At 44.0% G+C, this 18240-nt stretch overlaps 1 protein-coding gene across 1 annotated transcript in view; it reads left to right on the plus strand.

The window, feature by feature from the left end:
- The window catches only part of LOC147698856 (uromodulin-like 1), a 569037-nt gene that overhangs the window by 358810 nt on the left and 191987 nt on the right, over positions 1-18240 (plus strand). Inside the window, exon 12 of the mRNA XM_086935447.1 lies at positions 5485-5979. Coding sequence (XP_086791573.1) covers positions 5485-5979 — 495 coding nt within the window. The remainder of the gene's footprint in view (positions 1-5484; positions 5980-18240) is intronic.

The following is an 18240-nucleotide window of genomic DNA, read 5'->3' on the forward strand; positions in this document are numbered from 1 at the left end:
TAGGCATTATCTTTACTGTCCCATTTTATCTGCATGTTCCTAATCTTGCATTCACTCTTTATTTTTTGGAGTTTTAAATCATGATCGTTAGACACAGGAAATTTTAGAGTATGCCGCACTGACTTACAATAGACTCTCTTTGACTCATTTAATTGCTAAGCTTATATGAATAAAAGGTGTTTGGTAGTGGATTTTGTAACTTTGTCATGTAAACTGACTCTAATGTGGTTTCCAGATGTTCATCTAGTCGTTACTTGTTTCTGTTGGAGCAAAACTTCTTAAATAAATGATATTAGAGCTCCACCCAGATCTGATGATTTGTTTATTAGCACACTGTTCCACATGAACCTTTTGGCATTAATAGCGATCGTTCAGTTACAGTTCGCCGTTGTCTGGGCCTTCCACTGTTCATATTTGATGTTTACTACTAACGTTTGAGGATCAGGGTCACTCTCAGGCCTCCTAATGATAGCATATCTTTTGCAGAGATGATAATATGAGTAATGAACAAATAATCTATAATGGTTGAGGCCACAGGACCCTGAAAAGTTGGTACAGCTGGCTCATCTTCTACTAACCTCCCATTTAGTGCTCTGTATGCGAAGTCTGCCAGAAAATTATAGGTAAATCTAGTCAGGACATTAAAGCCCTTTTGTTTTTTCTGTAGTAGAATTTTTGGGTGAGTAATGTTATGACTCAAATCTGTATTCTCGATATTAGAGAGCTGATTCGCTGATGACAGTAACATTTGGTTAATGTCCCAAGTAATAATTCCAAATAACTGGCCGTATGTTTCTATTATTTGCTCCAGTTCATCTAATATTTTACATTATCTATGTTTATTTTTTACAAGATTAGGGAGAAAGCAGATACTTATAATCAGCAGTTTAGCAGCAGATAGATTTCTGAGTAGAACTTCCAATATGTAATCCGAAGATGTTTTTATTTTTATATTTTCATGCAGAGTTTTTTACTGATTGATATTGCCAGCCCTCCACTCGATCGTCCAAAGACATACTTTTTTGCTTTGATTTCATGCATAGTGTAGTTTGAGATTGTTAAAGTTGAAGGCTGCCATGTTTCTTGAAGACAAACTACATAGTATTGTTCCATTAAGTTAGACAGTTTTATCCCTGTTTTTTTCAGTTGCTGCTCATAACCTGCAATGTTCCATGATATAATGGAAAATTAATTGTACCAAGATTTCCACTGCTTTCTGCTCATTAGGTGTACGGTTCTGGAGGCTGTAATTGCTGAATTGGTCGTGAGTTCGCTGTCCATGTGACTAAATGCAGGTTGGGTGCTGTTTCTCTTGCCTTAATTTGTAATTTGTCATTTTTCAAATCTTGTTGTTACCTCATGGCCTTTATAGAGCGGTCTAGTTGTTGAGGATAATTTGTGAGACTCTGAATGTCTATGTGAGGTTCTGAGCGTATGTAGATATTTTGTGTTTTCTGGTTTTGAGACCGTAATTCCCCAATCTGCTAGGCCAGTATTCTTTGTGCCGTGTCTTGCGAAGCATGTTGTTCTGGTGGTTTCGGAATCTTCATTTGTTTTATGGCAGAAGAAAAAATTAACAATTAGCCGTAATTGTGAGTCAAGGTCCTTCAGGGCCTCAAAAGAACTTAGTAGCTGCAATAAATTCTGATGATTTAATAGGTTGTGAGAACCTTCAGATTTATATAACGGTGTAAAGTCAATTGTATGTTTCCCTTGACGCATAGGCGGTCCGTTGTGGAATGTTGTTTAGATGTACTGACATGGACCACCCGTGACCGCCATCTGTGCTTGCTCTCTGTTTGTCAGTTGTAAATACACATATCTACCATTCAATTCTAATTCTGTTTCTGGGGATGAGTTTGTTTCTAGAATTGCATGGACGGTACTTGGGGTTGGTCGAGACAGGTGAATTAGTGGGCTTGTCTTCTAATGTTTTTGCTATCCCAGTCAATGTCATTATATTTCTTAGTAACTTAAAAATATATTTGAAGTAACCTATCACTGGCCAGCCAAGATGGCTGAATCTTTTACATTATAGATTCGGCAACAACATCTGGCAACAACATCTTTGTAGTGATGGTATAGTTACTCTGGAAATGTGTTTTTTATTTTTTTAATACAATTGCACCATTTGACAAAAGAATATGAAATTTCCAAGTTTATCCACGTTTTATGACGATCCATTAGGGTAGCAAAAGTAATATGGGAAGTCCAAACAGTGGTTTTCACTTTGTTAATTTCCATAGGAAAAAGTATGCCACATGTGTAGCAAAAACCATTATATCGATTTTCACATAAACTTGGATGAGAAGAAGGGATCTGTTCAAACTATTTATCTACTACTATTTTCATCAAAATCTATGGAGCGGTTTCTGTAAGAAAGCAAAAAACATATGGTCAAATGAAGTTTAAAAAAAAATGATATTTCAAACTATGAGAATGACAATTTCATCAACCAAACAATTTTTTAGCCACTTGAGACCTCAATTTTGGCCGCGAGGAAAATGATTAAGGAAGTGCAGTCCTAACAAGGGTGCATTTTGTAGCAAACAAATTGCAAGTTTAGAACTATAAAACACTTTCAAAGCATCATTTTGAAACAAAATCCCAGTTTGGGGATATTGAAGTCCATGGGCTGTGGACTTTGTAGTCTCTTTGGGCGAAGGCTAGGTCCTGCCCTCTGAGCCACATGTGCTTGGCAGAAGGTCATGCACAATATGAACTTTGAGCTAAGGTCCCAGAGTTTCTTTGTGTATGGCTGTTGAGTTGCTTCAATGGATAAGTGGGTTAGGAGACACTGTGCTAAACGCCATGTGCAGTTGGATAGGGGAGATACTGGGGCTGGGCACAGGATGCAGCCAAAGACTGCATTCTGCAGCCAAAGACTGCATTCTGCAGCAATGCTCCACAGCACATGAACAGATGGTGTTCCCAATGGGTCCTGTGGCCAGGGGCAGGATGTTATCTTGAAGGAGGGAAAGAGAGAAAAAAGCTTTGCAAAGCACTCCAAAAGATAATTTTCTTTTGTAAATTCTATGTAAAAAATGTCAGTTACACATAGTGAAAAATGAAGGATGGTTGTGCACCACACTTAGATGAAGGTAAGTTACCTAGTTATACTTGCAATCTGTTGAGAGTATGTTCAATTCTGCGGAGCATTCTGATTATTAAAAAAAGTAGTTGTGACACTGGGTTAAAATGTATAGATATTTCAAATATGTAATGTCGAGATATCTATATCTGTCTATTAAGATTTAAATTTCTGAGAAATGAAATTGGTTAGTGAACATCTTCAATTTAATGTTTTTGCCCCATCTGAAAATTGTGAATTTCATCTGCAGTGACAGTATTGTGCTCCGGGGTCATTAAGGGTTTTATTAACCTGGAAGGGAGTATGAAAGGTTGTCTATAGTAAGACCAATGACTATTTAAAGATAATGAATTATCTTGATTTTAACATCAAATCATGATTCTAAAGCCATGGTTTTGCCTCTCCCAAAGTCACTCTTTGCTATGGCAAGGTGTATTTAATTGCAAAACTCACAAACATCAATACATTTAAAGTAATGATGTTGCTTTAAAGTTCTCACGTAATATTAGATATATTTTACATTATGTCACGGTCATTAAATTAAAGGTGATGAGTTACACTACGAACATTACTGTTCCAAAATGGCTGACACCTTCAGGACCAGTAATCATGGTAGGTGGCTGATGGAGTATACAATACACATTCATGTTTCTCATTCTATATATTCAGTGTCACAGCTGCATAAGTGAAATCAGATAGGGCTACATTGAATATCCCAACTGTGTTTATCTGCAGAAACATATTCCTTCCCTCTGAGATGCCATGGTTAACCCACATTGACCTCTTGAGCTTCAAGATAAGTGTAGATAGACTGCACCCGAGTACAGCATGGGTAGAATTTCTTAAACTCCAGTATCAACAGGGACATTCTTTTTCTTAGCATTTGCAAGTAAAATTGACAGATCATATTAAGGAGGATTATTTCATGACATGGTGGGAGAGGTGGGGGTGGGGGGTAAGAGGAGGGAATACCGCCCTGGGCAATTCTGAGGTTGGCAGGTGTTCCTGCCATCAAAATTACCTGGAGTGGGTTTGCCGGGCCTGAATTTACCAGATTCCAAAATGTATTCAGTGAAGGCATGTGGGCCAGCCCCTATCCAGCCTCTCCTACAGCACTAAGGAGCATACAATGCTGCTCCTCAAGCTCACAAGACCTACCTTTCCCACCTCATGACCTCCACAGAAAAGTACTTGGAATCAGTGGAAGAACCTGCAAAAAAGGATATGCCATTTCCAGGTTCCCGGGTTATTTGCCATTCTAGACACAATATCTCAAAATTGACAGAGTTAGGATGGGATATTCCAGTTGGAATAATTAATTTTATCCCCAATATCTCTCATTTTAAATCTAGACAAATTAGAATGAGGGTCATAGAACCTAATTACGAGGTAGCAGTTCGGCCACTGCCACACCAGCGGTCCGACAGTCGCATTGCGAGCTTGGCAGTCAGATCCCCACAGGATCTCTGCAACCACTGGTGATCTATGATCCTGTGGCAGTGTTGCAGCATTTAAAGGCTGCAATATGCTGACGGTGCCGGTGCAGCACCACCGAGCATATCATGACTTTCCTGACTGCTGCCCTATCCACCGTGGTGAGCCCGCCATGGAAAGGGTAGCAGTGAGGCAACTCAGGGGACCCTTACAGGACCCCCTGTAGCCTCTATGCATAGGGTCACATGTAGTGCCCACCTGCATGTTTTAACCCCCAGTTCCTGCACAGAAAGAAATGCATGACATAGTGCATTCTCCCTGTGCAAGAACATGCTGCGGAGCTCCCATGGCGCTGCCTTTCTGTGATTATCCTTTGAGCCTTAGAAAGGCACAGCGTGGGACCGCTGCAGCAGGACCGTCCACCAGCATTAAACTCATTATCCAGAGGGTGGAATGACTACAGGTTTGGCAGTCTTGCAGCGTGGCGCTGGCATGGCGGCCCACTGCGAGACCACCAAACCCGTAATGCAGCCCTTAGTCTTGTTTAGAATATAATCAGTTTTCAAAAATATACCAGAATGTTGTCTTTAGTTCAACATGATGTCATGCATAGGGAAACCAGATCATGTTTCTTAGAAATTCTTTGAACAAGGGCTTAAAATAGATGTTGATTTGCTATGATACATTAAACTCTGCCTTGGGGTTTCATTAGCTTCCACAGAAGGATTTTGTTTTCAATGCTGAATAGTTTCGAAGCAAGCCTTTTTTGCATTGATGTTTCATTTTGTCTCTATTTTCTTTCCTGCCCACCTGCAAAACATCATTTGTTTCTGTCTGGTTTTGTTGTAAGCAGTTCAAATCTTAAGAGGCGTTCCAAAATCTGCATCATAGACAAACTAAAACAAAATATAGCTATAACTTAATATATAACTTAATATAATATTCTTCCTTACTCATAGTCATTGCCATGCCAATACCAACTTCTAGGCCAACAACAGCAGGGAGCAGCGAGGTTACATCTGCAAGCAAATCAGCAACTGATCCTTTTGGTCCTCCAACCTCAGACACAACAAATGAGAGGACTGAAATGAAAACTGAGAACAACACAATGCAGGCGAGTAGCAGGGCTCCCCAGACCTGGGTTGCTGCAACACATCAACCATCAACAACAGATGTCCAGACTAAATCAAATATATCTCTAATCAACTCAACAATGTATGCAATGCTAGTAGCATCAAACCACACAAGTGGTGGAACCTCAGTTGGTCACTCTTTGATCACTACTCCCAACAGCAGTAACTCAAGTCTTACAGTTACAGAGGACAGAACAGTTAACACAATGACTCTTAAAGTGGAGCAGAACAACACAGTCCATTCTACAACCAAAAGCAAAAACAGATTTGATGGGTCTTTGCCTGAGCCTAACGGGAGTCCTGATAACTTGACAGCAAGTAGTAAGTATAATACTTACACAACTATTCACCTCATAGAGTCTTTTGTATTGTTACTGATGACGAGCATTCCAACAGTGTATTTTTTGTATTCTATGCCCTGAGAAACCTATCTTTGGGAGAGTGCGTATACAAGTGCTTGTTGCATTCAGTCTGGGTTTAATGTGGAATTCAGTGATGTTTTTGCTGAATGTAGAATGCAGAGTGCGGTGTTTGAATGTACAGGAAGTTGCCTGCCGGTTGTAGTATCCTTTATTGATAATACACATACCTTATATAGTTTAAGGCTTTTCTCCCCCTTCCAACCAAAACCTTCAGATGTTCCAAATCATTCAGTCAGTATGCATCTATCAACATACCCCATAATATCTAAGACTCTTACAGGTTGTTCGTAAAGAAACATTGTTACAGTCAATTATATTGTTGTACACTGAGATGAATAAGGGAAAACGTCAAATCATCTGTCAAAAATTGAAATAATTTGTTGAAATTTGCAATTTCTTATGCAATATATATGGCATTTATACACGCCAAGAGGCAATTATAAATGGTTTACCAAGCAATAGGGAAGAATGTGAAAGAGAAATACAATATTGATTATATGTTTTTTAAAGAAATGTCAGTGCCATTGGATACTGGAGGGATATATACCGTAACCCAGAGATTGCACAAAATGCGTATATCCAGTTCACTTGTGATATAGTGTGCTTCATGGTCCTTGACACCAGGGAGCCTGTTGTCTCCTTTTTGTCTCCCTAAACCCTATGTAAATTTCCACTGTGAGCCCTATAAAGACTAACACGCTCACCAGAGTAAGGTGCATGTGTGTGTCTGGGAGTGTAAGTGTGTAAGGAAACAGGCTTTTTGCAGGTTTACCCCAATTTTTGCCCCCATTTGGACTACTAGCTGCTGGTTTTTTGACTTTGATAGTGCACTGAGGCCTGCTGTCCAGTCCTCAGTGCCAGTGTTCTGATCCATTGCCAAAGTAATGTCGAGTTGGATGTCCCCAATTGGCAAGTGCTGACCTACTTATAAGTTCCTAGTATATGGTACCTAGGGCAGAGTGTCCACCCAGGACCACAGCATAGTTTGTGCCACAATGTGTATGACAAAGAGCAAATGCCTACCAGCCTGCCACTGCAGACTGGAAGAGCAATGTGTGCGCTGCCGGTTCGACTTTGCCATTACAATTAATGGCAATGCCGTCCCTTTTTTCAACACTATATGTAAGTATCCCCTAGAGAAGCCCTATAAAGCTGTATATTGTTAAGATAGACAAATACGTTTATATATGTCTAAAGAGAAAAACCTCAAAAAGTTGTTCATTGCTGAGGAAAGTTGATAGCCCCATTAGCTAGCACAGGGTTGCAGGCTGGCATCCTAGCCTGGCTAACTTCTGAATGCGACTACCTAACTGGATACTGAAAGGTATCTGTTGGACTTGGCCCTTTTTGCAGGGTCATCCCTGAACCTTTTGCCTTCCTCCTGTATTTTTTCTGACCTGTTTTTGTAGGTTTTATGACTCTGGGCACTTTACCACTGCGGATCAGTGCTAAAGTGCATATGCTCTCCCCATTATAAATTGATGTATGGATTAGTGACTCCATAATTGGCTGATTTGGTTTACTTATCAGACCCTAGTACAGTGCACTGCGGGTGTCAAGGGCATGTAAATCAAATGCTGCTGGTGGGTTTGCGGTACAAAAGGGGGTGGTGATGGACAGAGCATCTGAATCAATCAAACACTCACACCCAGTCAATAGATCTGGGTTTAATCCATCACCGTTCTTTAGCCCACTCTGCCACCCCAGTTCAGACATGGCTATATGCAAATCAGTCTGACCCTGTGCCTCATGGGAACCCCCTAGAGAAGGCCTATAAAGTTGTATATTGTTAAGATGGACAAATACGTTTAAATAAGTCTAAAGAGAAAAACCTCAAAAAGTTGTTGATTGCTGAGGAAAGTTGATAGCTCCATTAGCTAGCACAGGGTTGCAGGGTGGCATCCTAGCCTGGCTAACTTCTGAATGTGACTACTTAACTGGATACTGAAAGATATCTGTTGGACTTGGCTCTTTTTGCAGGGTCATCCCTGAACCTATTGCCATCCTCCTGTATTTTATCTGACCTGTTTTTGTTGCTTTTATGACTCTGGGCACTTTACCACTGCGGATCAGTGCTAAAGTGCATATGCTCTACCCATTATAAATTGATGTATGGATTAGTGACTCCATAATTGGCTGATTTGGTTTACTTATCAGACCCTAGTACAGTGCACTGCGGGTGTCAAGGGCATGTAAATCAAATGCTGCTGGTGGGTTTGCGGTACAAAAGGGGGTGGTGATGGACAGAGCATCTGAATCAATCAAACACTCACACCCAGTCAATAGATCTGGGTTTAATCCATCACCGTTCTTTAGCCCACTCTGCCACCCCAGTTCAGACATGGCTATATGCAAATCAGTCTGACCCTGTGCCTCATGGGAACAGTCCAGCCCGAACTGCCAAGCCATGTCTTCCCTGGACCGGAAACAAGCTTCCGAGGACCGGTTTCTGGCATTCCAGCCGTCTTCAGCCCGGCTTGCTTGAATCCAGTGGCAAAGTGAGCATGGGACTCACGTCTGAGCATACCCTGCCACACTTATGGTGGCCAAAAGCAGTACAAAAGGGGGTGGTGATGGAGGGAGCTTCTGTACCGCTTTTGGCCGCCATAAGTGTGGCAGGGTATGCTCAGTCCATCACCACCCCCTTTTGTACCGCTGGTGGATTTGCAGCACTGGTAGTGCCACCCACCAGAACAGCTTATAAAGTGTGTCTCAGGCCTGCCATTGCAGGGCCAGTCTGGTACTGCCATTTAGACTGGCAGATGCAACCACTTGGCAGCCCCTAAACCTTCCCTTTTCTTCATATCAGACACCCCTATGGTAGGCCCAAGTGCAGGGTGCATTGTACGTATAAGGTAGGACATGCCCTGATGTGTGCTGCATGTCCTGATAGTGAATTACAGCTATTTTCGTTTTTCAGTATTGCAAGGCTACCTGTTTCCCATAGGCCAGAATGGGCAATGTGATTATAACATCCTATAATCCTAACTGACCCAGGGAACATGGTAGAAATTTGAGTTTAGTACGCCTGAACTCAGAATGATAAAATACATCTTTTAGTGAAGTTGGTTTTAACATTCTGTATTTGAAAATACTACTTTTAGAAAGTAGGTATTTTCTTGCCTAACTATCCAAACCCGCCTCTTCTAGGTTGTGCATTCCTTGTCTGGAGTTTGAGTGGCAGGGACTGGGGGATTCCAGGAGACAGGGTGAGTCAGCACAAGGCTGAATAGAGAGATCTACATGGAGAATGGGGGAGGAGTTGCACTTGGGACTGAATAGGGATGTGCCTTCCCTCTATAATGCTGGCTCCACCTCCGGTGGTGTGTCTGATGTCCCTGGCCTGTCAAAAGAAAGAAGGAGTCATGTAAACAAAGTGCTCCAGGACTGACCAGATCTGGTTTAGACTAGGCATAGGCCTCTCTGCCTTCAGAGAACAAAGAAAATATGAGTATAAAAAGGGGGACCCAGACCCCATAACTTTAGATCACTTTTGGGAAGCAAGAAGAACCTTTGCTGAGGAGAGGAACCAGAGAAACTGAGGAGGAGACTATCCGTAAGCTGAGTGCTGTTTGGGGGATTGGCCTGCTGTGGTTGCCTGGCTGCCAAAGAAAGATGAAAGGAACTTTGTGCTACTTTCATCAACTTGCAAAGGCTCTCCAAGGGCTTGAGATCAAGCGTGCCTCCTGCTGAAGTCTCAGGGACAACATACTTCACCAACCAGCACCCCTGCATTCCCTTGCTTGGAATTTGAAGTGCCTGCTGTTATGTTGAGCCTTCTGAGAGACTGCGTGTCGCTGGGAGCTGGAAGCGTGACCCACGGAGGAGAAGCGTGTCGCCCCTGCAGCCGCTGTCGTCGCATCACTGAAGAAGGGTGTCGCTGCTGTCGCATGGAAAACGGCGAAGTACCTCGCATCACCGAAGAAGAGTGTCATCTGTTGCAGCAGACGCCATCGCATCACCGGAGAAGCGCGTCGCCACCGCAGCTACTGTCGTCGCATCACTGAAGAAGGGTGTCGCTGCTGCCGCATCGCATCGCCGCAGCACCCTGCATCACCGGAGAAGAGTGTCACAGCAGACGCCGTCGTATCACCGGGGAAGCTTGTTGCAGGGCCTGTCGGGGCTCAAGAAGATTTGCAGAGTCGCTGCATGGCCGTCGGACGTGCATGCATCGCCTCGTAGTTGTCGCATCAAGGAGAAGAGGCAATTTTTGTTTTATTGGACTGGATCTTTATCGCATCACGGCGCTGCTGGTCGCATCGCCAGGGAAGCACAGTAAGAAACCGACGCATCACCTCTCCACACCGAGAAGAACCAACACATTATCGTCTCCTGCGCAGCAGTAGGGAACCGACGCATCACCGTTTTTGCGTGTAAGGACCTGATGCATCACCTTCCCTGAAATACTTTAGTTGTATTGCGTTACGCATCCCAAGTTAGATTGAACAATAAATGTTGAATTTACCATCTAAAGAGAACTAAGCTATTTCTACCATTTTTAAAGTACAGCATTGTGGATTTTTGTCGTTTGCGGTCTTGTGTTAAGTCTATATAAAAATACTTATTTTTGATATATAACCTGTGTGATGTCCATCTGTGGTGTTATCACTGGATTACTGTATGTGTTCACAAATGCTTTACACTGCCTCTGAGATAAGCCTCCCTGCTCGTGCCAAGCTACCAAGTGGGTGAGCAGGGGTTATTTTAGGAGTGTACCCCCTTACCCTGACTAGATGTGAGGGTCCCTATTTGGTCAAAGGTACCTACCTCTGCCAACTAAAGACCCCCATATCTAACAGTATCAATTCATTGTGGCATTAAATCTGACTTGAAACTCAATCGAGAATTATGTCCCTATTAAATGTAAAGCAATATTTACAAAGTTGCCACTCTGTGTCCAAGCTAGTCCAGCGGCCTCACAAAAGCCCTGACACACAGACAGATTTATGCTTGCCTGGGGAGAAATGTGAATGCTTCCCAGGCTCAGGAACAAAGGCAGTGGGCGCAAAGTGAGGTGTGACCTTCTCTCCCAGGAAGGCTGGAAGGGGTGTTAGTCCAAAAGGCGAGTTTCAAAGGAGAAGCCGCCTCTGGGGGGCAACCTGTGACAATACACCCAAGCAGAATGCCATTTGTTCCTCTGGGCAAGGTAAAGACAGGGTCAGAGCGGGAAAACCCATCCCCAAACCAATTGTCCTTTGGGCATGTAGTCCTTAGGTAGCCACACCTCTGGAGTGGGCTACCAAGCTCCTCACAGTCGAGAAAGAGTTCAGACACCTTGAGAGTGGCAAGAAGATTGCACTCTGTGATTGCCAAATGCCTCACATTGCTGGAACGTGTCACCAAAGAGGAGAGGGCAGGCTAGCCCATTGACTAGTGACCTCGTTGTCCCCTCTAGGCACATTCCTGGGACATAATGGGCACTCCTGGCACCCTGAACTTCAGTACATTGTCGATTTGGAGAGAGTTCCAAGAGAGGAGTGTCCTGCTGCCTTTAATGCTGCATGAAGAGAGGTTGTAACATCGGAGGGACTACATGTACTGCACTTAGTTAGTGAGATTGGACTGTGCCTGTGGCTCATGGCTCAGGGAAAAGTTGATTCCTGACTCTAGATCTAAGCAGGGACTCCAGGGTCAGTACGTTGGCCACTGGAACAGCACCAGGAACATCAAAGCTGAGAAAGCCCAAATGGCATACAGTAGCCACTCCTTAGGTGCCACAGCTGGTTTCCGCCAGGCATGAAAATAGACAAATCAGAGATAGCTAAAAGTTGCACCCTTGTCTGCTCGACCCAGGAGTGCTATCAGTGAGTGGATTCGTCACTCAAGAGGGTCACTAGCTCCACCAAGGGTATTCTCTGTGACCACTGAGTCACGAGATTGGAAACACTGCCGCAGATGAGCCTCTACCGTCACAGAGAGGACGATGTCAGACCCCAAGTGCTGTGGTCAAAGTTGCCTCACCCCACCGCATCCATGGACCGAGGGATTAACCGCACTTCACCACCCTTGACCGCACACCTCCAGGATCATTATTGAGCATCTACTCTGCCTACGTCCCCAGCATCAACACCACTCTATTGTCATCTATGGCGGTTGTTTCTTAAAGGCTGGAAATGGACTAAGAAAGGCTCTGGTGGCCAGGTAATTGTCCGAAGTAACCTCACTGACCTCTTAGACCTCCGCCCTGTCGGATATGGTCGCCCTTGGTGGGCCGGAGTCTCTCAACTAACTGTTTCAAACTGTTCCAAAGTTTGCAAAGTTTTTGTTGACCAATGCTTGTTTGTGGTTGCATTTAAAAGTTGTTATATCTTCTAAAATCTGTGTCTCTGGAACCCTTTGGTGGATTTAGATGATCGAGGACCCTAAAAATGGAGTAAAATATGCTCTAAATTGCTGTTGGGGGTTTTTGTTGTGTGACTTTCTTATTCCGTCGTTTGGTGCTGTTAAATTATTTACTCTAAGTTCCTTTGTCAAGCCATGCTGCTCAAAACCACAGCTACCCAGGGTTGAGCTTAAGGTCTACAAATGAGCCTGACTGGCCTCAAGTTTGGCGAGTGTATTCCACAATAAGGTCCCACAGCCATTGCATATAATACACCCAAATCATCACAGTGTGTGTGTGAGCTATAAGGACTGTTGAGGGAGACCCTCTGGAATCTTTTGGCATATATTTTATGCCGGTGAAGTGATTCTGCACTTTTGTGTCAATGACAGCAAATGTCTACATTGTTATGTGCGATAGGCAATTAAAGATGAGGTTGATTCTCTAGTACTATCTGTTACAAGCACTCAGATTAGGAAAAAGAGTGGTATTTCATACTATACTAAAACAAATTACTAATATTGGAAATAATATCAATGTGTTATAGACATTTTGGCTTTTGTTTGCTTTCCAGAGTGACCCAATTTGAATAGGTTTTTTTTTTTGCGCACTGGTATTTAACAATCATGCCATTCGGAAAGAGGTTTCTAAAGGGGAAATGCACTCGTGTTTTTACATATTAAGCCCAGGGTGTACTGTTCTATTTCAGAATGCAGCAGTAAAATCAAGGGCACTTAAAGATATCCTTTGTGGTGAGAGACCACGAACAAACGCCACTAGGCCTAATGATGCATGGACTGTGTGTGGCCAATGCTTCTAGGTCCATTGATGCTTACTGTGTCGAGATTGCCTGCCAGTTAATGAACACATTGATGGATGCACTGTGTGCAGTCACTGACTTTTCTCCTTAAGCCCATTGATGCATGCTCTGTGCGGGACTACGGACAACCTTTGCAATGTATCTGTTTCTAGGCCATTGTTGCATTTACTGTGTAGGATCGAAGTCTGTTACTAGTCCTATTGATGCAAGTATTGTGCGGGCCACTGATGCCTGTTAGCAGACCCACTGATGTATGCATTCTTGAATTAGGCTCAGGAATGGCAGCATCAGGGCCAGCTTTAGGGCAGTGCGAACGGTGCAGCTGCACTGGGCTCTGACCTGGATGGGGGCGTGGGGCACTGACCAGGGCCAGACTGCAAACCCAAAGCAGCCCCGGGACATTTTGTGAGTCCAGCCCCTGTACGGTGAGTGCAGCGAGTGAGCCTGACCGCTACAAGGAGAGTTTGGGTGGGGTTCTCCCTGCAAGAAATCTTGGGCAAAAATGGTGCATTCCACAACACATTTTTCATTATATATTCGATTGTATTCGCTTTTAAAGCAGTAAATGATGACCTTACAGTGCACTTGGATTTAACAATCTCTGTTGGAGCCTTTCAAAGGTTTCCTCACTTTCACCCTCCACAAGTGCCCCCTATCTCTCCATAGTTCCTCTCTCAAATGTATTTGATTTGTTTTATAGCCCCTTTCAGACAAGTGTAGGGTGTCGGAGCACTTTACATCACACCCAAATACAGAGACAATGAATCATATGCAAGTAAATCAGTGTATACAAAATCTTACATAAGACAAAGGGGAGTACATGGTGTAGGATCCATATCACCCATCCTGGTAGGCATTTTAGGGTTTCGCCGGCACACTCTTGAGCAGTGGTTGTGAAATCACGTACATTTAGTATATCTTAAAAGGGGGCTCTTATCAGTTCCTGTAACCAAATTACTGCATCCATCGCTGTTGTGTGGAACTTTTTTTGTTTACTTTCCCTGACCACACACATTGAAACAGCTGTGTTACATTTCAGATTTTTTCATTGTGAAGTCACTGAGGAGTATTCATTTATTCTCACGCTACATTTTGTGTGGGCTTAAGTTCTTTAACTCAATTTTATGACTTTGTTTTGGGCAGTTACATCGGCGTGCCTGCACAAGCCCATGTGAAGATCTCACATCAGTTTCTGCCCATATAGGAAGAACTGGACAGCACTGCCACCTACTGGCTATTTTTAATTGAGTATAACACTTGCTCTTGCCTACATTTTCTCTTCAGGTTTTATTTTGCTCGGGTACAGAAGTAGGTGATCTTTTTTTTACGTTTCGCCTGCACAAACATCTTATTGCTTCCATAGGCAAAACCTAATGCATGCTTGTTTAAAACTGCTTGGTCTGGAGATGCTCAAAGCCAGTAATCAGAAAGTAACATGGTTGGATTTAATAATAAGAATGTATTTCCACCCAAACAAACCCTTTTTAGCAACTTTAGGCTAATGAAAGACTGGAAAAAGCATAGCTTTCGAACCTGTACCATGCAGTTTGCATACAGCTATTTGATGACACTTCATAGCTAACTGTGCTAGATCATGATTTTAACTTCCGAACTGCATGGTAACAAAGGGGTCTCTGTGACAAAAGCAGTAACCCACTAAGCTGTACACATAAAATAAAGTTCTGTGATCTGCATGTTACGCGTCCTATTCAGCAGGCATATTAACCCTCTGCGCTACCCTAGATGAGTCAAAACTGCCTCTAGACAAAACTCACATCTCTCTCCAGCAGGTGCATTAATAACCAGAGTTATCTTGACACTTTTATTGTTGCCTGAAAATCACTGGATATACAAGGAACTCTACAGTGGGTGCTTTCACAAGTGCTGCGTTGCTCCAAAAATGGCCCCCAAAACAAACCCCCCCCCTCCAGCTGTCCAGCCCTCCCCGACCCCTACTTAATGGCGGCCACTGCGGGGACAGGCGAGCAAGACCACTGACTCATTGTCAGTGAAATTGCTCTCCTACCCTCGCAGCTCCACCATTAAGTGAGGTGCCCCTGCCCCTGCACTCTTGAGTGTTGGTGATCGAGGCCCTCCTCCACCCGCAGGTTTCCATGCGCCTCATCCCTGGTGGTCCAGTGGACCTCTGTCTCCTTTCTTTCTTTCTGCTCCTTCACTAGTTTTTCTCCCCTTTCTATCTTTAACCTTTCTGCACCTCTGCTCTTTTGCACCTTATTTCTGCCCATTCTCCCTTTCTCTCCCTCTGCTCCTTCACTCGTTTTCACTCGTTTTTCTCCCCTTTCTATCTTTCACCTTTCTGCACCTCTGCTCTTTTGTGCCTTATTTTTGCCCATTTTCCCTTTCTCTCCCTCTGCTCCTTCACTCGTTTTCACTCGTTTTTCTACCCTTTCTATCTTTCACCTTTCTGCTCTTTTCTGCATCTCTGCTCTTTTGTGCCTTATTTCTGCTTATTTTCCCTTTTTTCTTTATCCCTTCTTTCTTCCCTTTACCTTTCCCCGCCGCTGCTGCCCCTGCGGCCCTCCCCCCCAGCGCGACCGGCCCAATTCAGCTCCCCTCCCCGCTCCCGCCTCCCAGCTGTCCAGCCCTCCCCGACCCCTACTTAATGGCGGCCACTGCGGGGACAGGCGAGCAAGACCACTGACTCATTGTCAGTGAAATTGCTCTCCTACCCTCGCAGCTCCACCTTTAAGTGAGGTGCCCCTGCCCCTGCACTCTTGAGTGTTGGTGATCAAGGCCCTCCTCCACCCGCAGGTTTCCCTGCGCCTCATCCCTGGTGGTCCAGTGGACCTCTGTCTCCTTTCCTTCTTTCTGCTACTTCACTCGTTTTTCTCCCCTTTCTATCTTTCACCTTTCTGCACCTCTGCTCTTTTGTGCCTTATTTCTGCCCATTTTCCCTTTCTCTCCCTCTGCTCCTTCACTCGTTTTCACTCGTTTTTCTCCCCTTTCTATCTTTCACCTTTTTGCACCTCTGCTCTTTTGTGCCTTATTTCTGCCCATTTTCCCTTTCTCTCCCTCTGCTCCTTCACTCGTTTTCACTCGTTTTTCTACCCTTTCTATCTTTCACCTTTCTGCTCTTTTCTGCATCTCTGCTCTTTTGTGCCTTATTTCTGCTTATTTTCCCTTTTTTCTTTATCCCTTCTTTCCTCCCTTTACCTTTCCCCGCCGCTGCTGCCCCCGCGGCCCCTCCCCCCCAGCTCGACCGGCCCAATCCAGCTCCCCTCCCCACTCCCGCCTCCCAGCTGTCCAGCCCTCTCCGACCCCTACTTAATGGCGGCCACTGCGGGCGTGCCGCTGGTGCACCGAAGGCGTGTCAAAGGCAAGCACGTCTGCGCCCGTCTGCGACCCGTCCGCGACCCAAATACAGAGACAATGAATCATATGCAAGTAAATCAGTGTATACAAAATCTTACATAAGACAAAGGGGAGTACATGGTGTAGGATCCATATCATCCATCCTGGTAGGCATTTTAGGTTTCGCCGGCACACTCTTGAGCAGTGGTTGTGAAATCACGTACATTTAGTATATCTTAAAAGGGGGCTCTTATCAGTTCCTGTAACCAAATTACTGCATCCATCGCTGTTGTGTGGAACTTTTTTTGTTTACTTTCCCTGGCCACACACATTGAAACAGCTGTGTTACATTTCAGGGGCCTCATTTATGAAAAGTGACGCATCGCTGCGTGAAAACAGCGATGCGTCACTTTTCACTGCGCACTCCTTGCGACACCAATGATGCGTCATATTTAATGTATGACGCATCATGTCGCAAGGACTTACAGATACGTCAGTATTTCTGACGCATCTGTAAGCGCAAAAGTGATGCAGTGCTGGAGTGTGTCACAAAAGTGACGCAACTCCAGCAATGCGTCCTTTCACATGGGGAAAGCCCCATGTGAAAGGGCTTGCGTCAGTCTTACGCCTGCTGTGAGGCAGGCGCAAGATTTTGACGCAACAGCATCCTAAAAGTGACGCAGTGAAATCTCATAGATTTCAATACGTCACTATTACGAGGCTTTTTGCGGGGGAACTCCCCCTCTGCATACATTATACCTGGCGCAGGTATAATGTGGCGCAGGGGTTTAAAAAGTGACGCATCTACCTAGATGCGTCACTTTTTAAATATGGCGCAACAAGGCGCATTTTGTACGCCACTGGTGCGTCACAAAAAGTGACGCACCGGCGGCGCAAAAGTGACGCAAGGCCTCATAAATAAGGGCCCCGATTTTTTCATTGTGAAGTCACTAAGGAGTATTCATTTATTCTCACGCTACATTTTGTGTGGGCTTAAGTTCTTTAACTCGATTTTATGACTTTGTTTTGGGCACAAGCCCATGTGAAGATCTCACATCAGTTTCTGCCCATATAGGAAGAACTGGACAGCACTGCCACCTACTGGCTATTTTTAATTGAGTATAACACTTGCTCTTGCCTACATTTTCTCTTCAGGTTTTATTTTGCTCGGGTTCAGAAGTAGGTGATCTTTTTTTTACGTTTCGCCTGCACAAACATCTTATTGCTTCCATAGGCAAAACCTAATGCATGCTTGTTTAAAACTGCTTGGTCTGGAGATGCTCAAAGCCAGTAATCAGAAAGTAACATGGTTGGATTTAATAATAAGAATGTATTTCCACCCAAACAAACCCTTTTTAGCAACTTTAGGCTAATGAAAGACTGGAAAAAGCATAGCTTTCGAACCTGTACCATGCAGTTTGCATACAGCTATTTGATGACACTTCATAGCTAACTGTGCTAGATCATGATTTTAACTTCCGAACTGCATGGTAACAAAGGGGTCTCTGTGACAAAAGCAGTAACCCACTAAGCTGTACACATAAAATAAAGTTCTGTGATCTGCATGTTACGCGTCCTATTCAGCAGGCATATTAACCCTCTGCGCTACCCTAGATGAGTCAAAACTGCCTCTAGACAAAACTCACATCTCTCTCCAGCAGGTGCATTAATAACCAGAGTTATCTTGACACTTTTATTGTTGCCTG

Source organism: Lissotriton vulgaris, chromosome 8 (genome assembly GCF_964263255.1).
Source record: "Lissotriton vulgaris chromosome 8, aLisVul1.2, whole genome shotgun sequence".
Lineage (NCBI taxonomy): Eukaryota > Metazoa > Chordata > Amphibia > Caudata > Salamandridae > Lissotriton > Lissotriton vulgaris.